Source organism: Rhagoletis pomonella, unplaced genomic scaffold (genome assembly GCF_013731165.1).
Source record: "Rhagoletis pomonella isolate Grant_MI unplaced genomic scaffold, Rhpom_1.0 Rhpom_scaffold_00001, whole genome shotgun sequence".
NCBI classification, from domain to species: Eukaryota; Metazoa; Arthropoda; class Insecta; order Diptera; family Tephritidae; genus Rhagoletis; species Rhagoletis pomonella.
This window is the reverse complement of record NW_023458555.1, coordinates 15453008-15476830: the sequence shown is the minus strand read 5'-3', so window position 1 is coordinate 15476830 and position 23823 is coordinate 15453008. Positions and strand designations below refer to the sequence as shown.

Sequence of the window (23823 nt, the reverse complement as noted above, 5' to 3'; positions counted from 1 at the left end):
TCTGGCTAAGGACTGTCACTCCAGCAACACTCCACAAAAAGTCTTTGGGGTATTTGTTTGCTGCTACAACAACAACAACAACCTCAGGACGCCAACGTCGGCCACTGCCTTGAAGTAGACGGAACTTTAGAATACCTGTTTTGTGATTGTCCTAGCTTTACCAGACCAAGATTAGTTTAGTTTAAAGCTCCTTTATTTCCAAAAACGTTTAGTATTTACTCGCGAAGCCAAATGTATCTTAGGCATGCATTCAGAGAATAAGAAAAATCTTTTAGGCACTTGCGTTTCTTGTTCTACTACACCGAAATATTTCGTTAACTTTCTGGGTACAAAGGTAGTTTCAGAACTAAATTATAAAATAGTCATGGCTTTTGACTTCCCCCCTTGAATTTGAATTCTTTTCGAAATTTATCATGATTCTTGCAACCCTTTTCAGAATTTTTTCGGTACCTTTCGGGATACTTCGCGTATCGCTTTTCGGTATTTTTATTAAAATGCATATATTTTCCGGGATACTTGAGGTTTCCGAATCTTTAAAAATTTCGAAATTTTTTCTGGGCTCTACGAAGATGATTTCAGAACTTTTCGGGACTCTCCAGGTTTCGCTATTCGGTATTTTCTTTTTGGTATTTTTTTCGCTTTTTCGCAACTTGTAAATTTTCTCGGAACCTTAACCGGTTTTCGCGTGATACTTCTCGTTTTATCTTAGTTTTTAATTTTTTGGCTTTCGCTTTCAGTACTTTTTTTTTGGTAATTTGTAAAATTTGTAAAATATATTTCGAGACATACAAAAATATTTTTTTCGGGGCTATGAAGAATACTTCGCGTTTTATTTTTCGCGATTTGGTTTTGTCCGGACTTTTAAAAATGTTTGGGGTTACGCTCTTAAGTATTTTTTTTGATAATTTGCTATTTTTTGGAAATGAAGGGGCTATTTCCACTTTATATTTCGGGATGAATCGAGATATTTTCGGCATTCTTCGGGTTTCGCTTTTCAGTAGTTTGCTATAAGAATTTTTAAATTTTTTTTATACTTTTGTAAATTTTTTTAAAATTGCTAAGGATTATTCGTGTTTTATATTTCCCCATCTTTCGAGATTTTTATGGGATACTTCAAGATTCTTCTGGTATTGCTTTTCGGTATTTTTTGGTTTTTGTAAATTTTTTCAAAACTATTATTTTTAGGTATTTCGGAATCTTTCGAGCTTTTTTCGGGGCTTTAGGAAATTTTTAGGGATTCGCTCTCCAAATTTTTGTTGGCAATTTGTACATTCTCTTCGAGACATAAGTAGATTTTTTCGGAACTATTACTACTACTACTACTACTACTACTACTACTACTATTATACAAACTATTTTCGGGACTTCTCGTAATTTTGCAGGTCTCGACTATCGGTATATTGTTTTTAATTTATACATTTTCTTTCAGACTGTTAACAGATTTTTACCGCAGTTTTCGGGATACTTCGTGTTTTATTTTTCGATCACTTTCGATATTTGTTCGGAACCTTTTGGGATTCTCGGGTTTCACTTTAAGATATTTTTTCTTCGTTATTTATTATTTTTTTTTAAATTATTTTTGTTGGTTTCGGGACTAAGTATTAGGGATACTTCGAGTTTTATTTTACAAAATCTTTCGATTCTACGTGTTTTATTTTTCGAAAAATTTTCGGGACTATTATGGATACTTCGTGTTTAACTTTTTGGGATATTTCGATATTTTTTCGGGACTCTTCGGGTTTTGCTTTTCAATAATATTTTGTCTTGGTAATTTGTAAAATTTTCTTGAGACTTTTTAAAATTTTTGTGACTTCGATATTTTTTTGGAAATTTAAAAGTTTGTCGGGTATCGTTTTTCATTCTACGGTGTTTTCTTTTTGGTAATTTATAAACTTTTTCTAAACCTTTTTTCGGGACCTTTCGACCGCTTTAAAATATAAATAAAATTTAACTTTGCAGTTATTGCCTAAAAAACTAAAAGCAAAAATTACTGATTACATTTCGATTCAGGTTTATATTAATCGCTATTTGTTTATAAAATAAATAAAAATCAATACTTAAACATTATTGTTTCTCTTTGTAATGAACCGCATACGTGGCACGTGGTGTCTATCGAAATGTTACAGAGAGAATGGGAAAGATTTAATACATTACTTCTCACTGTGCAACTGAAAATATACATAATCTAGTTATTTATTTTGCATTAGCCGCTTTTGCTTATTTTATCGGCTATCGTTACATACCTCTGGCACAACTTTTAAAGCCAGTGCATACATTATCGTTATTGTAATTCTAGTAACTGCATATACAGTAATAGACGTGACAGTCAAACAGCCCAGAGTCAACCAAATTACATGCATGTCAAGCAGATATAACCTCACCTCCGCCAAATTCAAAAGCGGCTCGCACCAGCATTTCCTTAACCAGCACCGATGTCAGCATACCGACTGGAGATACATAACGATACATACATACATACATATGTACATACATATTAACAAACAATTTTACGCAATACCATGAAAAGAAAAGTTGAAAAACTCGGGCTTCCCTATGCAGAAAGAAGAAAAAGAATGAAGCAGTAGTTGAGCGACGTGCTGGCTTAAAGTATAGCCAGCAGTCCAACATCCAGCCATTTGTGTACCATCAGCTAGTCAGTTAGTTTGTACTCGCAATGTGCGTCTAGATTGGCATCTCAATGTTGTTTGGTGCTGGATTATGCAGCTAATGGAATTGCTTGGAATGGCTATGCAGAGTGCTGAGTCGGAGAGGTAGGAGGCGAGGGTTATATTGGTTGCGAAATTTTTCAAAAAGAAAGTAAATTTTTTTAAGTATTTCTAAAAGTAATCCCATATTGGCTTCTTAATATTTTACATTTACAATATGCCTTCAAAAAGCCAAAGAAGCACATAAGTTTTTTGTGCAAAGAATTTGTAAATTTTTGGTTTGTTTTGAATAAAAACTGAGTGGTCTCGGGGAAATGATCTTAATAAGGGACGTCCTCCAATAAATCCAGCATTCTTATCTTTCATTGTGAATATCCACAGTCCCTACAATTACCAAGCAAGGCGTAAAATGTGCATGTCTTGCTAGTGTCATGCCATTAAATTCCTCTTTATTCCGAATATTTTTAGTTCTAGTCTCGTTTGTTATTTTTAGTGATTTTTAATTCGCTGACCTTCAACGACAAATTATGCGAGAATTTTGTAGTACTTAGCCTAAAAACATGCCGGAATTGATTGTGTGTCTATGAATAAGTATGTATATGCTATTGAAACAGTGGGAACATTGAAACATGTTCTAGATAATTGGTCTATTTAGTCAATAAAATCTATTTTTGAGTAACGAGTCAATATTGATTGGTAATGCATTGCATAATGAAAAGAGAATCAATTATAAAATAATATTGGAAAGGTGGCAGACAGTTAAACTTGTGTTCAAAGTGGAAAATAGCTTAATTTATTTGTATGACGTTAGCAAAAGGTTGTGAATAAATCAACACAAGATTTCTAAATTTAAAAGGGAAGAAAGAAGGGCTTCAGAATGTATTATTAGTAAACATATATCGATACAATGTAATTCCTAATATTTACTAAATGGGTGATGTGAAGCAGTCACTCGAGTCGCGCACAACTATATCAGATCGTAGACGCTAATACCGAAGTAGCTAAATAGTGTATGAGTTTTTTTTCCCTCGACAGCCTAATACCTAAAAAGTGATGTGAAAGAGTTGCATTGCATTTGCTGGAAAAAGTGTGAATATCGCCAGACATATCTAGAAAGTTGGGTTTTTATTTTTTCTTAGCCAAAATATATTTCTTAGCAGGATTTGTTGACAATGACGGTGTTTTTGACAATGCCACCTTCTTTTAAAGCTATCGCAGAGGGTCCTTAGGATTTAGGCAAAAGGAGGTCAATATCTCAAATGTGGTCTTCATAGCATTCGTTCTCAGGGTGGCTTACTTTCTCACTTGAGTGAGGCGAAAATTGCTGAAGGCAGAGATTAAGATGTAAAGGCCTTTTCAATGCCACCGGTTAGTAAGCTACTATTGCCTTTGTATGTACTTCTATAACTTCTGATCTCCCTGAGGCAGAGTGCTGGCTCCATACCTGCACTGCCTATATATAAATTGAAGGAACCGAAATCTATGTCAAAGGTAGCGGAGCAATCTTAATTTCTGGAGAGGAAGGAGTTTATGTGCCTGTAGCAGTGTGACCTTTTTTTTTTTATCAAAAATTGGAGTTTTCTGAAAAATAACTGTTTTTTTAACCAAAAAATTGTAACCTTCAAAATCGAAGAAATTTTCCAAAAAATTAAAATTTTTAATTTTGTCAAATATTATTAAAAATCGATTAATTTAATATTAAATAACATAAACCGTGTAACTTAACTTAACTAAACAAAAACCGACTTTACAAGATGGAATATTGAAATCACATTTTGTTTTAATAAAATTCTGCTTCATTATTTTTCGTAAACAGCTTAATTTTTTTGAGCGTTGATTGTATATCTCAAAGCTGCTGAGGCACTTTTTTCAAGAAATTTTTAGTTCTTAAAATAACAGAGAGTGCTGGAATTTTCAGTTTATATCTTGTTTTATTCTAATTGATTTGGGAAAATATTTTTTCTACATATCCTGTGGCGATGTGAATGCAAAGGGCAGCAGAAAGTATTTGCTTGGAATGCGGAAACGCTCTTCATTTATCGTCTCCTTTTGTCTTAAAAATTGACTTACAAAAAAGCCCGAAAGAAACATTTTAAATTATTTGTTCAAATCGAAAATTTCGGAAAAACTTTTTTCTTACTACATTTGTAATTTACAGTTAAAACTGGGAATATGGCAACACTGCTCTGTACTAACAGCACATAAGGCATTGGCTAGCTCTCCAACTACTTCCATACAAGTTTGGCCACGCCAGTACCGCCTGAATTATGTTGAAAATACAACGACATCAGACCATTTGGCTAGATAAGGCAAAGAAGCAGCTGCTTGCCCAGGTTTCGAGTAGCTACAGGTGGGAAAAACTCATATTGTTCTCAAACGCAGAGGGTCTTACTAGGTATTTGCTTTAATTATGCAGATGATTAGCTACTTCTTTTAGCAAAAATATCTGAATGTGTTTGGCGTACATGAAACCCCATTTTCCATCCCTCTTTGGAGGGAATGCGACCCGCCTTTGAAAAAATTTGATAGTTTTTTAAGACGAGGTTTTATAACGGTGCAGGCATTAAGGGACACAGCCAATAAATTTCTACTTTTGCACCTCCCAGCAGAAGATTTCAGTGCCCCTTCATCTCGTAACAGCCACAGATTTCTTTGGAAATATGTCCTTCTCCGAAACCGAAAAATCATCAAAAATACATTTATTTTAGAAATGTTTATCCTACAAGAAAAAAGAGGAAAACTATAAACTAAATAGTATAATTATAAGAAACATTTTTACTTTGAATCTTTGAATATTTTCCCTTTTCAAGTTTTTAAGTCAAAAACGTTAGTCGCTATTGAATCAATTTCCATAAAATACATTCCCTGGACTTTTCATCGCCTGCTTGGCGAATTGCACCCACGCAGCAGGACTTCTCCTGTCCGCGTTCCGACGACTGCTTTCGCCTTCGCTTTTCTCCTCTTCTGGACAAATAAGACTCACCTACGGCGTCACTAAGCGCTCATTGACAAATGTTTCCGTGCCGACTCATTCCCATTATGAGCGAATGGTCTGACCTCGACTCTGAAGATGAGTGAATGGCCAAAACCACTCCTGTATCCTCTCCTCCAGTATGTGGTCTCTTTTGTAAATGCAGGTAAATCCATGACCCTGCCGCAGGTTTGGGTAATTTTCTACTCGTGTTGGTACCATCTGTAGTATATGTAATACTGAAGTTCATCCATCACATGCTTTGATAGTTTAACACAACTGCCGTGGTGCAGTGCCAACTTCCTAATTCCTAAGATGCATGAAAGACAATCGGGGCACTCAAACCAGTGGATTTTTAGTGGCTTTTGTTACAAGTATGCCTCATATATCTATTCTAAACACCTACATACATATATAATACATAATTATCTAAAGTATCAGTGTCGATAAATTTAATTCTATTTTTCTTTCAGCACTAACTGTATCAGTCGGTATTGGTGGCATTTCTTTAAAATACGCTCTCTTCAAAATATCTTGATTAGTGAGCAGCCATTAAAACAAATTATCCTCTGGCTTTTAGTGGAACTAAAGATTGTGAGAATCATATATGCTATTATAAATATGATTTTTTTTTGCTGCCACCACGTGAATTTTTAATTTTTGCCCTAAAAATGTTCAATCCAATTTAAAGAACATAGCCTATATATACTTTAATATAGAATTAAAGTCTCTAAAAAAAGATCTCTCTTGATTTTTTGATAAATTTTGTTCTTCCGAAAATTATTCAAGATTAAAATGTACATTGTACAACACATTTTTTTAGGTAAACAGGTGCACACGGTACACATGGCGTATGAGTGATGTGATGAATTGCATATGGAAGTTGTGGGATATCGGTTGGGCGCTGGTTTTCATACATAAGGCCTGTATGCACTTCTCAAGAAAACGCAAAAATTCCATACAAAATGACGTTCAAGAAATGCCTAAGAAATTTTCTTGTGTAAAATTTTCTTGAGGCAGTACGCAGTTCTTAAGAAATTTGCTACGCTTTCTACTACGGTTTTCTAAAGTTTTTTTTTCAGAGAGAAAAAAATTAAATGCAAATAGTAAAAAAATCCCATGTTCTTCAAATGGAAAATATAATATGATTTCGGCACAATTTAAGTTGAAAATTCAAATTTTTTTAGATGTTATATTTTTTTAGGGCAAAAACTAAAAATTTGTTAGGTGGCAGCAAAAAACAAAAACCACTTCGAAAATATTGAACACCATAATGATTATATTTATGTTTTATTCTTTTTATTTATTTTTTACATATATACGCTTATTGAAACCCCTTCCATTCCTTTAAATAGATTTAAAATCTAGTCCCCTATCGCCCGAATTCATGGTCAGTTAACTTTCTTACCTATTATTTATTTAATAAACAAATTTCTGCGCAAACCCGTAAGTATTTTTATATATGTATACATACATAAATATACATATGTACGTATAAGTACTTATCTTAGGTAAATGGTTATTTCTATCCATCTTTGTACATTTAACTTACCAAAAGCGCTACTTTGGCCCAGCCAAATACTCGCCCAACCCGGTGGCTGAGGCTGACACATTCCATCCAGGTTATGGCTTTTCTTCGCCAATAGACGTATTGTAAGACAATATGTGAGTAACATAACAAATAACGGTATATAAAAACAAATAATCGATCCGACCAATTTGTAAACAGGATCCGGTATCTGACATGTGCCGTTAATCAGCACTGAATCGTGATTCTGTAAAGAGAAAATGAAAGAAAAGTAAGGAAGCGAGCATCAGACGTATGTATGTATGTACATACAAGCCTAAATACATATGTATGTACATCGATTTACAAACGATAATTAAAAAGAAGTACAAAATCACATAAAAGAAGTTCGATATGGAGGGACACGCGTTCGGTAAAAATATATGTACGAGTATGTAGTATGTATGTATGTATGCATGTTGATGTATGAAATTAGGCAGCGTTGATTACACGGCTTGTACAACTATAAAAACACACCCACAATTAGTGGTTATTGGCTGTTTGCAATACGCCTACAGCAATTTACCAACTACAAAAATAACTGAAGTGTACACATTGCCAATTAATTTAAGGTACATTGTGGACTTGAATTGTCTTTAAGGGCAATAATATAATAAAAAACCAATATACCGGGCTTTTGTGGCAAGAATAGTTGAATATCTTTTGTAAGACAATGGAAGGGCGTAAGTGAAGATATGTAGCTGGAAAGATGTTGTTTGCTCTGAATCGAAGGTGTTCCAAAAAAAAGATCCCTGGCCAAATTTCATGTTGAAAAGGTCCGTTAACAGGAAGCACTTGTGTAACAATTTGCTGAATATTAAAAAATTAAAATTTGAAAAAAAAAATTTTAACGCGGCTCTGTTATTTTATGGCATTTTTAGAAACTGAGATTTTTACTTCAATTTCTTTTCTTAGATTAATTTATTTCTTTTAATTTTCAGATTTTATAAAAAAAAAAATTTTATTTATTTCTTAGAAACTAATTAAATTCTTTTCCCTATTTCATTTAGTTTTCGTTTTGGTTTTAATTTTTTTGTGTAATCTTATGATTATAATATTTTAAAAATAAAACATATTTTTTTAAGTTTAATTAAGTTGTAAGGATATTATTTTTTCTCTTTTAAAATAATTTTCTTAAAATTTTTAGATTTTATTCTTTTAAAAAGAAACAAATTTTTTTAATTTGATTTGTAGAAACTTAATTTATATATACTTTTTTCAAATTAATTTTTAAATTTTATTTCTTTAAAAGGATTTTTTTTTGTTTCATTTTAATCTTAAATTGGTGTTTTTTCTCTTTAACCGACTTCAAAAAAGGAGAAGGTTATCAATTCATCGGAAATTTTTATTTTATGTATGTTATCACATAACTTTGGACCACGTCAACCGATTTGGTGTCTCCGAGGTGGTCCCATAGTAATTAGATCCGAGCATTGGATAATGAAGAAATTGCTTAAAAAATACTTTTTTGATGCGATTTCTTTTCTTTTCCTTATTTTTAGATGTTGATTCAATAGGAAAAATATTTTTTTTTTTAATTTCAGTTAATTTTTAGTAACCTATTAAACGTCTTTATTTATTTATTTTTTAATTTTTAGATTATATTGACATATTACAAAAAAAAATATTTCTTATTTAAATTAATTTTTAGGGAATGATTTGATTTATTAACCGATTTCCAAAAAAGGAGGAGGTTATCAGTTCGTCGGAATATTTTATTTTTATTTTATTTTATTTTATTATTATATTTTTTTTTAATGTATGTTACCGCATAACTTTGGGCCCCGTCAACCGATTTCGATAATTCTTTTTGCATCGGAAAGGCAGTGTCTCAGAGGTGGTCCCATACTAATATGGGAAAGTTCCGATCAGTGGATCATAAGATATATATATATATATTTTTTTTATATGAGAGTTGAAGTCGGTTTTTTTTTTGCTAAAAATTACTTGTTTAATTATTATTTTCCTTTTTTGATATAATTTTTTGAAATTTAATTTTCAGAACCGAACTTGAAATTTTTTGTGTTTATTGATATGGTTCTATAAAAAGACCTTTGAAACAAATTGCCAGAATTGACAATTGCCTTGTGAAATACCTTTGCTTTCCAAATTTCGAATGGAATTAGATATACATATTTTTATTCCGAGTCTTTTGTTATATATACTGGGTATATTTATCTTCATTCACTCAGATCGTTACAAAGAATTCTTAGCGAACAAAATTAATTATATGGTCTACTATTAGTTCTGGTAATTGAGGGATCTTCAGCATTTTTGTTTTGGCAGAAATATTGAAGCACTTCGGCATTTTAGTATCAAGTCTGCATTGATTGAATGGATGCAGGAGTACTGTTTTTTTTAGTTTTGGGAGCTAGAAAAACCCGCTAAAAGCTCTCGCCAATGGAAGTGTCCTGTGTACGAATGTTTCGAAATTTTTCTTGAAGTGGGTTTGCTGACAATAGCTCGTGCTGGTGATCTTTGCATAGTCATTGGAGGGAGTTAGCAGCAAGTGATCTGCAATGGAATCCAATCCGCGTTGAGCTTTGTAGATATGACCATTAGGAAGAAAAAAAATGAACAGGAGCTAAAATATGTCAAATGGTTGGAATCGACCATTTTTTACTTAAACTAACTTTGGCCAGAAGCTTCCTTTTACCTTATAATGAGTGCTCCAAAAGAAAAAATAAAGGAATAAGGAAAATTTCACAATTTTCTTGATTTTATTTTTTGAATACCTCTCGTTTATAGCAGATATTTAGAGCTATATAAAAACATATGCTAAAAAATATTCGAAAAATACAAAATAAAAGAATTTTGAAATCTAAAACTCGTTACATATATTTTTTAAAAGTTTTTTGTATACAAAACCTCTAAGTGATCTTAAGAGATGCTTCAATTTCCAATTTTCCAATTTTTAAGACATATCATTTTGAATTATTAAAATAATTGGTCTTTTGCAAGCTCGAAATTAAGAATAAGTTTATATTAAATAAAAATTGTTTAACTTAACTTTATTTGCTTAGAGTTTGTAAAAATTTATTCCAAAGTTCATAAATTTGGGTCTTATAAAAAACACCTTGAAAATTTCAGGATCTTTTAAGGTCAGCTGCTGGAATTGTATAAATAAGTTGAGCCAAAAATTTGTATAAGATTTTGCTTTTACGATTTTTAAGCAAAAAATTTTGTAGATTTTTGTCTTGTTTTTAAATTTTTTATATATTTTATCTTTATAGCCTTAAATAGGAACTTTAAAACGAGAGCAGAACTATCTTTTAACTATAACAATTTCTGGGTTTTTCGAAAAATATAATAGTAATAATAGATTCGCGATTACAAATATGTTAGTGTTTGGCCGAGTTCCGAAAAATCTACATGGGAAATACTGGAAATTGTCAAATTTGGAATTTTGCGTAACTTTCAAAAAAATTGTTTCTTTCGGCAGAACATCGCTATATGAAAAAACAAATTTCTGACCAAAATTCATCGAAATCAAAAATCTTCGACGCCAAACATTGGTCGATTTTGATACGGATTGACCCATTTTTTCATTATTTTTCATCTTTTCATATTAGATGAAATAAAAAAAGTTGTGTACGGATCGCACGCGCGACTAACTAAACCTCGTATAGCTGCCCACATTTTATGGGTACTTTCCTGCATGACAATGAACAATTATATTGACATAAATCCTAATGCCAATTCAAATCTTAATCTCAATCGCATTCGTAATCTTCACCTTAATCTAAATATTAATATTAATAATAATCAAAATCTAAATCTTGATCTTAATCTTAATCTTACTTTTAATCTTAGTCTCCATCTTAATCTTAATCTTAACCTTAATCCTAATCTTGATTTTAATCTTAATACTAATCTTAATCTTAACCCTTATTTTAATCTTAATCTTAACCTTAATCTTAATCTTAATTTGTATCTTAACTTCAACCTTAATCTTAATCCTAATCCTGTTCTTAATCTTAATCTTAGTCTTAATCTTAATCTCATTCTTAATAATAATAATAATCTTAATCTTAATCTTAATCTTGCTCTTAATATTAATCCTAGTCTTGATATTAATCTTAATCAGAGTCTCTATCTTAATCTTGATCTCAATCTTAATTTTCTTTTTAACTTTAATCTTAATATTAATCTTGAACTAAATATTATTCCTACTCTTAAATTTAATCTTAATCTTAATTTGAATCTTAATCTCAATCTTAATCTTAGAACTAATCTTGTTCATAATCTTAATCTTTAGTGTTGATCTTTATTTTAATCTTAATCTTAATATTAATCTTTATCTTAAATCGTATCTTAACTTACATCAAACCGAGCGGAACTAGGTTTCACTTCAAAAATTATTTATACAGAAAAGTTTCCACCTCAAAATTTTAAACACAATTTTCAGCATGAGTTTTGTTTTTGCATAATAAATTTTCGTTGCATTCAAAGTAGACAAAAAAGGTACAAAATCTCTATTCACTAATAAAACTACTCACCTTTATGTACATCAAGCATAGCGGCAAACTCGTCGATAACGATAGGAACCAAACGAAAGCGATTTTCAAAATGACACGCTTAGTAGTCTTGTTGCGACCAAATCGCATAGGAAAGGCCAACGAAAAGAACCGATCTACTGAAATGGTACACAAATGCATTATGCTGGCCGTACAAAAGAGCACATCTAGACAAATCCAAACAAGGCACCACAGTGAGCTTAGCGGAAAATAGCCTGCAAAGAGAGGGAACAAAAAAATTCGAATATATTATTAGTGATGATAAAAACTAACTTCAAATCAATTTTAATAAAGAACGGCAAGCGACTAAATACGCTTCTATATGTAAGACCATGGGGGAATATGTAAATCATCGGCTGTCAAGTCTTTAATAAAAAGTATTGTTTGCCTAGTGAAGGAAAACAGGGTCAGTTGGGTATGAGAGTGTATGTAATACTGAATATTTATGTTAAGTGTTTATATATATGTTTCTTTGTATATATTTTTGTACATACAAACTCGTAAGATAACCCTCCCCGCAAAAAATAAAATGGTTTCATCAAATTATATTCGAAATATCTTATTTCCTATTTCATTGGACACACGTCTTTTATGTGTGTAGGTGCATATGTATGCATGTATGTATGTATGTATGCCACTGATACATAAGTATAAAAGTATGTACTTGCTCTACTAAGCCAGGCTCCATATTTCGCTGCTTAAATTTCATTAACATTTAACAGTAATCATTTTACCAAAACAATGTCAGCGAACAAAAGGCAAAAAAAGTGAAACAATCAACATTAACGCGAACAGTTGCAGCTACCAAATGGAAAAAAGGCACAATAACAATAAAGAAGTAAATTTATACGCTGCACATTACACGCACACAAGTCCATTGAGTTATGTTGCTCCGGGTGAAATGTCACTCATACGCCCCGATGTTCGCCTGACCGAACGACCGCATGTTTCCGTTGTTTATTTGTTTTTCGCTTGTCGGTATTTCTTTCTGTTGTCGTTTTGGGTATCCACACTGGTAAGTAGTGTGGCCGAAAATAGCATTCGTTTCAGTTGAAAACCAATAAACAACATATGTGTGTATGTACATAATGAAGGGCCCTAGAGGAAATCAATGCCTCGAAAGAAGGAAACAAGTGAAAATTATAATTTGATTGTAATATTTGTATACATAAGTATGTATTTAGATTGGTTAGACCAACAAATTTTATTAATATGTTTTGATCTAACTTGTAAGCAGCGACTTCTAAAACTATATACTAATGAGATTGAACCAAAATGATTTACCAGAATTGCGCTTGTACTGTTAAAATTGAAGGTTTCACTTGTACTTATGACTTGATTAAATACTAAATACTTGCTATTTAATCAGTATAAAGATAATGAATTTAGGGGACATCTCGATTTTCGGGACTATTTCACGATTTTCAAACGACTTCGAAATCTCGAGACCACATACAGATATTCGAAACTACTTTGTGATTTTCAGGATTTCCCGAATTCTCGGGAATATTTCAAGATTTTTGGGACTATTTCGAGATTTTCGAGACTATTCGGTCGAGTGTTTCGGTCTTTTCGAGATTATTTCGGGATATTCATTTTTTCGGGATTCACAAGACTTTTTCGTGATTTTCGGGTCTATATCGAGATTCTCAAGCTAACTTTGATATGCGATTTTTGGACGTAACCTAAAATTAGAAAACCGAACGCTTTTACACCGTTTCGTAAATCAATAATAAGAGAAATCCTTCAAATATTAACTAAGTTTAATTTATATTTTTAAGCAGATGGCAACCCTATTAAAACCTTATCAAAATATGTCAAATTTTTCAACTAAATCATTTCAGCCGTTTTTGAAGAGAGGTCTGGTGCAAGGTCTGGTGATGGTTCCTAACGCTGACGGTCCAAGATGTTATGATCCTTCCAATAAAACCTACAAGTTTCTTTGTAGATGAACTCCTAACCTAAAGGGCATCGATTGTGGAAGAAACGAAGTACATATTGCAGTCTTAGTCTGGCTAATGCTTGGCAATCCATAATGTGCTCCGATATATCCTCGTCTTCAAGGCAAAAACGACAATACGTCACCGTGGAAAGGCCAATGCGGTGCATGTGAAATCGCAGGTGACTTTCGCCGGTTACGTAGCCAATAAGCAACTTAACGTTGGCGCTCTTCAATAGATTTATTTTTTTCATAGCAAAAGGATAACCAAAAGGTTTGGCCTATTTAAGGCCCCCTCACCTCTCCGCAGCACTTACTGTGTTCCGAATTTACCCTCGCTTCGATTATGGACCTCGAGGAGGACCAGCTGAGTCCATAAAATTGTTTCGGTCCCACAAGTACAGAAGATGAACCTTCCCTAGCCAATTCGTCTGCGGCCCCATTACCTACGCAGTGCCCTGGTACCGTGCTTCCAAGAGTTGGATAGTGTCAAAGCATTCCTTAACGATCCCTGCGATGATCGTCCTAGAACTAGAAACGCTTTTAAACCCTTCTTAAGGTTAAGTTTGGCACAAATTGAGATTGCTAGCCTAAAAGACCGTTGGCCAAGTACTCATTGCAATAGAAAGTTTGGTGACAGGTCCAAAACATCGACTCCTACTCTGCCTTCTATATTTGGTCCATCTGTTTACCAGTGTACGAGTATGGAATCTACTCCAGGTAGCCCATTTTAGCAGACATCTCGTTCTGGAATTTCCTTCCACAGCAGATTGCCTTTGGCATAGCGGCGGAGAACTCGCAAATTCCTTAACCTGGTATTTTTCTAAAAATACCTTTGTGTAGAGTCTTGTTTTTAAGAGTTCTGTCAGACTTTTGCATTTGCAAATTCCTCGAAACGACTGCTGTTTGCAACAAATATGGAGTGGAGTCCACGTTAGAAGCGACTCTAAGGCCGCGATTGAACGCGTTCTCATTGATCCTCTCACATACCGAAAAGCCATCTTACTCAGACGTGAAATGGCTATTTTGTAGCATTTGTGGCTACCACAATATGGAGGCATAAGTTTAGACAAATTACTCTTTTTTTTTACAAGACATTTCCGAAAGCCGATTCCGGCAAGAGTATAGTTTATCAACCACAGGAGCGCAAGAAAAACACATTCGCACTTGCATGCGTATCTATGACTTCAATTGCAACACAGCATTTTCGCTGGCATATTTTGAAAAATTAAATGATGGCAAAAATTATATTTTTCCTTGAATTCCAGTTGAAGTACTTCCAATATTTCTTCTCAACGCCAAAAATTTCTTTTACTTGTTCAGGAGCGAAACTTTTAATGCACCTAAATACGATTTTTATATTAATTTTTGCTCTTTACACTACAAGTAGTCTTTGAGTAAGCTTTTGGGCAACACCCTCATTAGGGTGGTCATTAAAAATGTAATTTTTTTCACTATGATAACAAAATACAATGTATTTTTTTTTTTTTTTCTATATAAATCACAGTTTCAATCTTAGCGTAAAATTTAGAAAAATTCAAAAATTTTCTTAAAAATTTCACATTTTCTGGTATGCTGTTTTATAACTAGCCCACACAATTTTAGTCTAATAAAATGCAAGTTTCAACCGGCTAAAAAATCGCGATGACTTTTGAGAATTTTTTTGGTGACTGATTTTTGCACTTTTTTCCATATAGACATAAATTTCTTATGAAATAACACGCGGGAGATCGTTCACAACAAAATTTCAAAAAAAAGCAAGCCAGTTTTTGTTAGTTGCACTTGTTTATAAAAAAAAGTGCCAAAGCAGTCTCCAAAATTTTTTTTTTTCATTTTTATAAATTTTGCATTAACATTGAAACGGTGATTTATATGGTTTTGGTTAAAGCTTGGACAGTATTTTTATAGAAAAATAACAGACAAAATGTCCAAAGCTCGAAAAACATTACGAATATAAAAAAAAAACTAATAAGTGGTCACTTGTTTGAGTCACTGTATGTAAAATTTGTTGAATTCTAATATTTTTAGCGAGCCTTAAAAATAATTTTAAAATTTTAAAATTCTGTTGGAAGTCATTATTTTGTACACAAAAGTTGTATACAAAATTTAGGTTTTCATATATTATAGAATCACCCTAACCCGGCATCCTCCCTCAAGCGCACACTTACCGAAATTTATTTGCTACTAAGTACTTGCAACGAAAACGGCCAGCAGCTGTTGACCATAACTTTTTGCCAAGTCGCCGAAAGTTGTCTACGTTAAAGTAGGTAATTCCGTTGGTACAAGTATGAATGGGAGTGGTCAAGTTTATTTCCGCTTAAGTGCTATTCTGCCCGCTCATGCGGTCGCTGTCATTGCCTGCGCTGCAGCGTAGAGAGAATTAGTTTCAGCATTTTATATAGAGTTCAAAAGCTGGCTGTAGCATAATTTATGGGCTAGATTTGTTTTTGTAAGAATAAGTATGAGAAAAAAATGACAAAAAAAGGATTGACTGCGCGCTTTTTATTCAGCGAGTGTGGGCTCGAATGAGTTTTCATTCGATTTGACTTGCGCTGCTACATAGCAGGTATCAGTTTTTTTTTTTGTGATTTCATTTACTTTCGCCTCCACTAGATGCGCTGGTTGGGTTTCCTTTTTGGTGGCTGGCATGCATGTCTATTGAATGCGCAGAGAAATGTTGCAATTGAAAAATGATTTCTAGGAAAAAATGGTGCGCTCAAATGGCTTTTGGAGCGAGGCAAACAGAAAAAATGTAGATAATTTTTGCAGTCGAATTTTTTTGAGGTTTTTGTGGAAATGAGAAAATATAACTTGTTTGTATGTAAATTTAAAAACATACAAACTAAAGTGGACCACGCTGACCAATTCGCTAGCTGCAGCGGTTAGTCGAGCGCAATTTGTTTTCAACTTTTCATGACTTTTGCGGATACAAATCGCTAAGCAACAAAAGTAAGGTAAAAAAGAGATGAAATAAACTTTTGCCATAAAACTGAGAATACGAAAATGTGATTATTCTGTGTCATGCGGTCATCCCCAAAGGAACAACCACAAACAGTTGGCAGTTCTCAATGCCCTGTTTGATAGTATACAATGCAACTTCATTCAATCATTCTTTCATTCACTTCAGCAGCGTTGCATTTTTTTTTTAACTTTTTGCTTTTTACTTCCTTTTCCAGCTACTTTTTTCCAATGTTTCCCCCCTCCCGTGAAGTTTGCGCGTCAACTGTCAATTCACTTAACTGCTTGCAGCTTAATAGCCACATAACTCTCACTTTTCGCCTTTTTTTCGAACCACCGCCCTTGGCAGCTAAGCGAATCCTTTCGACTTTATTGTCATTTGTGCTTTGCTGACTTGCGTGCGCACTTTCGTGCTCACTTTGGGGACCTTTGTGTGCTTAATTAATGTATTTTTGTATTAATCGTTGCAATAACTTTCTCTTCGCTTGGCATTTTTTAGTTTTTCATTTATGAGTTTCGTCATCACTTATGCAATGTGTTATGGGTGTAAGACTACCGTAGGGCTTAGAATACGTGATATTACCTAAAGTATATTGATTTTATTGAACTGAATTTAATAAATCAATTCAAACACAATATACTAATAGTTAGCTATAGAGTAGCAGTACCACATTAACCGACAGCTAATAAATATTTGCCAGCGTCATCAGCCATTCAAATAGTCGAAAAAGAGGAATGCACTTGGGTCCAATACTCCGTTTTATTCTTAGTTTAGTTAAATTTTAGTTTAGTTAAATTGAAATAAACAAGGGATCGAACGTAACGTCCGAACGCCAGGATTTGCCCATATACCAAACAAAAGGAAACACTGAAGTTTTGACAACAGAAAACAATATCATTCGAACGCTTTTAGAGCATTTTCGTAAAAAAATTTACACCATTTCTCAAAACTTTTTTGCCTAAAGACTTACCTTAAACTTGCTTTCAAATTTTTCTAAGTTGTATTAAGCTTGTACACAGAAATGTTGCTTTTACTCTAAAGTATTTAAGTTCCGAAAATAGAAGTTATATCTGTTAAATTTATGTTTCCCGAGTACTTTACGTTCTAAACATTCACACTAAAATAAGCCAATGACTCCCAAAAATGGATTCGACGGTAAGTTCGAAGTAATTTTAATTAAAACGCATTATTTTTTTAGGAAAATCGCTCCATAACTTCACGTGCAATAAGCGTGTTAGTGCAGCTGTAAAAGTTACGACTACAAAATCAATGCTTGGCATCCATGCCGGAACTTAAGACGTATTCTTCTTAAAGAAATCAGAGACCCAGAATAATAATTATTTCATGGTGGAGTTTTAAAAAAGTGATCAAAATTTTCGCAAGAATTATAAAAGTCTTTTGATAATAATTATGAGTGCGAAAAAATTTTGGATATGTGAACTGGTCTACGGAAAGGGTGGCTTAGGTGTCAAAAAATCAATTTTGAAAAGCAGAAAATCCTAACTTGCTTAGAAGTGTACTAAAAATGTAGAGAAAGAAGAGTAAAAATACGACAAAATATAATTTATTGGTAATGAACAAAATACATTGAATTATAAGCTATAAAGACATGATTATACACTAGAAAAACGTATTATGGGCCAAAAATAATAATGCCGAGTAGTTTATGTATTGTTCTTTGTTGTCGTGAAATTTTGTTACCAGCTCCTCCTCCTTTACATCAACAACATACAGGTCCATCTTAACAAAAGTTTGTTCGGTATCATCTTCTGCCCGAGATGCACATACTTCGTCTTCATCATCATCGCTCTCTTCATAGTTTTCATCATCGTTTTCATCATCCTTTTCATGGAAATATTGTCCGTATACGGCACTGAACTCCTCATCAACACTCATATTTCTGTGTTCGTATGGCAAAGTAGCTTATGTCGAAAGGATGGCTTTAGTATAAATCGGCATTCGCAGCATACGATTGCGAATGACTCACCGGCGCTGAGCCGTTGAAAAACTTTTTGGAAATAAACGTGCAAGAAATAGTTCCGATACTAGCAAGTCAATATTCTTGTTAAGTCTCATCCAAAAATTCCTTGTCGTTTAAAGAATAAAGGGAATGCCGCATTATACTAAAGCCGGCCTTTCGACATAAGCTACTTTTCCAAACGAACACAGATTTCATTTCATGCGAAATGCGAAGACGATAATCAACAGAAACAGTAAACGTCACTTCTTCAGTGTTACTTTTTTAAATGTTCCACACTAGCAACTTACACGATGAACTATAATAATATTCCGACCAACAACAACACTTACTGGACCAACAACAACACTTACTGGACCAACAACAACACTTACTGGACGTCCGGCGCGGAGAACAATTAACGAGATAATGAGAAACTGACGAAACGAGTTGCTTACTTTTAACAGCTTTTTCACAGAAAACTAGTTTTCGCACGTAAGCTCCCTTTTCGTAGACCAGGTCACATATAGTCCCGAACGGGTCCCAAACCAGGCCCCAACTTGTCCCAAACTATTCCCCAACTAGTACCGAACTGGGCCCCAACTAAGTTGAAATTTATTTATTAAATACGTGGCAACCCTCCTAAATATAGTTCGGAAATAAAGTATTTTAACCCAATTTCCATTGATAACCATCGTTTAGTAATTCATTTAATTTATTGAATAATTTAAATTTAACATTTTAAACTGTGGCAACCCTCAAACACATCAAAAATATTCTAAATTTTCAAACTAAATATTTCTGAAAACTCTTTAATTTGCCAATAATTTTTAATATTTCATATAACTTGGGTATACAATAATTTAATTCGACTTCTCAAATATGTGGCAACCCTCTTCAAAATATTTCCAAACTACTACCTTCTTAAACCTCTTTTGTCTGATACGAAACTAGTGATACCTTATTAACTTACCAAATTTCTTTAATTAAAATTAAATTACATTTTTTAAACATATGGCAACCCTCTTACTTGTAGTTAAGATATAAAGGCTTTTCAAAACCATTTCGGTTGATACCCATGTTGTAACAATTGATTTAACTTTTTAAATAATTTGAACTTAATTTCTTAACTGGTGGCAACTCTTTTCGAAAAAGTAGAACCTTATTGAACATCCTCACGTCCAGTCCTTTAATGACAGCCGAGGGCATTTATTATTAAATAACTTTAGTGTAATTATTTAACAGTTGGCAACTCTTCTCGAAAATGTAAGATCTTATTGCACATCTACATCAATTTGACACGTCATTTTTGAAAATCGAACGAACGGTGCAGATCTGATGACCGGCACAAAAAATTCCTTCGCGTATTATATATATAGATGTCTCTGAAAAAACACCTTAATGGAAAATGTTGGATATATGTTCACACTAACTTAGTCTAAACACTCAATAAAATGGGCTTTATGCTTAACTCTCAAAACAAAAATTGAGCACAAGCACATTTCCTGCTTGAGTACTGCTGTTGTTCATCAGGGCGTATGAGTAACTTTCTTAAACTTAAAAAGGGCGGCTGCCGTATGTTGCTGTAGTTAGTAGCTAGGTCGAATAACAACATAAACTTTGTCCATTTCTTTGCACTTTTTGCCACTATCTAAGGCTAATTTAGTTTTAAAACTTTGCAAAAAAAAAACAGTAGCATAATGGCATTGTTTTCAAACAACATACGCCTCTTCAAAGTCTGTGCAACAAAAAAGAAATTGCTACTCGAAAAACTTGTGCGCACACTACGGGATTAAAGTTTTCAACTTACAAGCAACAAATGTAATACAACTCTAAAACAACAATTAGAGATTTCATACACACACGACCATGCCATAGCCATTGTGCTGCGCAACAACAAAAACCCACAAAAGTCTGTGAGTATTTACTTGCACTACCACCAGTGGGCGTGTCGAATTTGAACGACACACCACTGCACGTTGTTGATCGCATTTTGCTGCTGATACTATACTTATGAGTTGCTAAAGTAGTAGTTTTTCTTTTCTTTGCACTTCATGTTTTCTTATTTGTAGTTTTGTGCAGACTCTGTGCACTTTTCATATTAGTTTCACTTTAATTTCACTCTCAGTTGGTGGTTGGCTATTGTGTTGACAGTGTGAGTTTTGTGGAAATTCAATTGTGCTTTGTGAGACACTTTGCTGTTATTGCACTGCTATTGTGGTTGTTGTTGTTGTTGTTGTTACTGTTGTTATTATATACTGCGTAACGTACTTCTTTCCATTTGCTATTCTAAGCGCTTTTCAGGCTTCACTCGAGTGCGTAAATGGCAGCCACTGACATTTGTTCAAGACCCTTGCGGCCAAATGTGCAAGTTCAAGCGCCTGTTTGTATGCTACTTACACGCATACACAATATCCTTATACATACATATATACAGCTAGCTATTGTTTTGTTTATACATACATATATGCATGTTTGTGCCTGTATTTTGCAGAATTTTACATACAAAAGAAAATTTGAAGTGGGAACTTGGTCTTCTGACTTGCAAGCCAATTGTTGTTAACCGTTAAGTGCAAAGAAGAAAATGCAAAACTATTGCGAAACACAAATAAAAGCGCACACAATAGAGAAGAAAGATGAAAAAAAAACGTGTTGTTGCAGTTGTTGCCAAGGCATACAACTGGCGCTTAATAAGGGGCAAAGTTATTCAATTTGCCAAATATTTTGCAAATACTCATCACATACTTTGTTCATGAAGCGCGCGCGAAACGGAGAGGCATGTGGGAATGTCGTGGGCATACTACAATAATAGCAGTAAAAAGAAAAAGGCGACAATAAAAACTAAATAAATAATTAAAAGTTCTGCCATCTAGCAGCTTTTCACTTTCTTCTCATTGTCAGTTGCAAGTGGAATTTGCCTGCAAATTGAATGTGCTTTCAAGAAAAGGGAATAACGGAAAAGAACAGTATATGCTTTTAGGAAAGAAAAACAGGAAAAAAAAAAACCAAAAGCAATCAGCAGAAAAAACGCAATTAGTTTTATGAAAAAATTTGCGACCATGGTACAGTTGGACAGTGGAGCTCCTAACTAAATACTAAGTCGAGTGGCTGTCATTTTGTTGGCTTTTAACTGCGTCGGAGTTCAAAAACTTTGTCAGCAACTACCACTCTCACAACAACCGCAACAGAGTTTTTTTTTCTCCAACAACTACACGTCCGTCACTCTCGTCAAGTGGCTACACACAAAATATCTTGACAATTTTAATCAAACTTAATTGTTGAATTCAAGCACAAAAATCAAGAAAAGAAAATTACAAATAAACGTTTTTTTTACAAATTCTATTGGGGCTGCGGGGTTGATTGTATATGTATGTATGTATGTAAGTACAAAAAGAAAATTTTCAACCACTGCAAGACAAGTTCGGTCGCAGAACAGCAAATAAAAGCAAAGTTCAGTAAGCGCCGATATTTGCTAGCCAAAGTTAGCTAATAGTTAAGTGAACAGAACAGAAAAGTTAAACTGAAATCTGCGCAAACCATCGTCGTTGAGTTTTGTTTAACTTAACAATTAGCAGGTTTTCGATTATTTGCAAATTTTCTTAAAGGTGTGAATTGCAATCAATTCTATTTACAATTGTACTAGATAGCAGACTCAGGAAGAAAGTTTATTAATTTATTTGTTGAATAACAAACTGGACGCTTTTGGAGGAAAATGGTTGAGAACATTTTGGATTCGCTCAGGTCGGTGGGGAAGGCAAGGTACCGGGAAAGGATGAACGATTGTCTGTAATAAACTCAAAGATATCAAAAAAAAAAAAAAAAAATCAATTGAAAGCTTAATAACTCGAGAAAGAGAACGAAATAAATGGAACGGTATTTTAAAGCTTTTGAGATGGAAAGTTCGGCAAAAATAGCCTCGTTTGATAAAAAAAAAATTAAATGGCGTTTTTATTTTTATAAGAAGTTGTTTTTCATGGCAGAAATACACTCGCAGATTTGCCATTACACTGATCTTTAAATTTGCTCTCAAAAATTGAACTCTTTAATTTTTTTAACTGAAATCAGCATGCCATGAATGTTTAAAAATGTTTAAACACATATTTTTGCTGTACTTGCGCCAAGACAGGAACCGAAAGATGCACTTTCAATTTATTTAGGATAAATTGTAAAAAAAATCCAAAATTTTACTTTTGCAGATCTGTTTTAAAGTCAAGTTAATTTTTTATTCAATCTAATCTTTAAAATGAGCTAAAAAAGTAAATTTTTGTATTTTTTGTTTTTGTTTTTTTAGCAAAAGATGTCAAGCAATTAAAAGCAAAAAAAATTTAAATGCGTTTTTCGGTTACTGCGACCATGGAAATGCATTCCTTTTTGAAAAGTTTGTGGAACACTGTTTTCAGATAATAAAATAAACAAAAGAAAAATTCGATTTTTGAGGATAATTTTTAAAGTCAAGGCACTTTTTTATCATACGATTTTATTTTTTCTGAACTTTCCATTAGCCTTAAAATGCGGTTCAATTTATATCGTTACCTCTTGTCGTTTTCGAGATATTTGATTTTGGCTAAACAAGCAGATGATTTAAAAAAACCGAGGAGGTTATTGATTGGCATATGATTGCACAGACTTTTTGCAAAAAAAGATCTTAACCCTTGCCAATCGAGGTTTCTTACACCCTGGACACCTTTTATTTGTGGATTTATTGAAAAATGTTATGAAGGTTTTTCTTAATATTTGTATTGAAGAAAAATAACTATTTTTGTTGTTGTTGTTTTTTCTTATACGTATGTGAAACTTTTATTTGTTGTTGTCTTTTCTCATATGCGGATCTTCGTTTTGTTGTTTTTTCTTACATGTGGAAGCTGTATTTGCTGTTTTATATGGGCGAAACTTAGAGTACACATTTTAAACATGCTCCACATACTTTTTAATAAACTGTGAAAATTTACATCACTTTCAATCAATCCCTTAAAACATTCATTCATAGGCTCTCTTTTATTAAAAGCAACCACGCCTAAAATTACTTAAAACTAACTAACATAGAAATTGTAACCTTTTAACTTAAATAAACATATCTTGTAATTACAAAAGCAACCCTAGCTCTTAAAATTACAATTGAAAGACTGAAAGTTCTGAATCTCCTAACTTCTCTGCTGAAAAGTTAAAAGTAACAGCGATTTTATTCTTTTCTTTTATTTTATTTTCTTTTCTTTTCTTTTCTTTTCTTTTCTTTTCTTTTCTTTTCTT

The 23823-nt window shown here is 33.1% G+C and overlaps 1 protein-coding gene across 1 annotated transcript in view; it reads right to left on the bottom strand.

Annotated features, from left to right (window-relative positions):
- Nucleotides 1-20568, bottom strand: part of LOC118737483 (lateral signaling target protein 2 homolog) — a 60365-nt gene extending 39797 nt beyond the window's left edge. Inside the window, exons 1-3 of the mRNA XM_036468061.1 lie at nt 20505-20568; nt 11704-11936; nt 7190-7412 (exon numbers count right to left, since the gene is read on the bottom strand). Of these exons, the coding sequence (XP_036323954.1) occupies nt 7190-7412; nt 11704-11936; nt 20505-20568 (520 nt within the window). The remainder of the gene's footprint in view (nt 1-7189; nt 7413-11703; nt 11937-20504) is intronic.
- Between the last annotated feature and the right edge of the window lie 3255 nt (nt 20569-23823).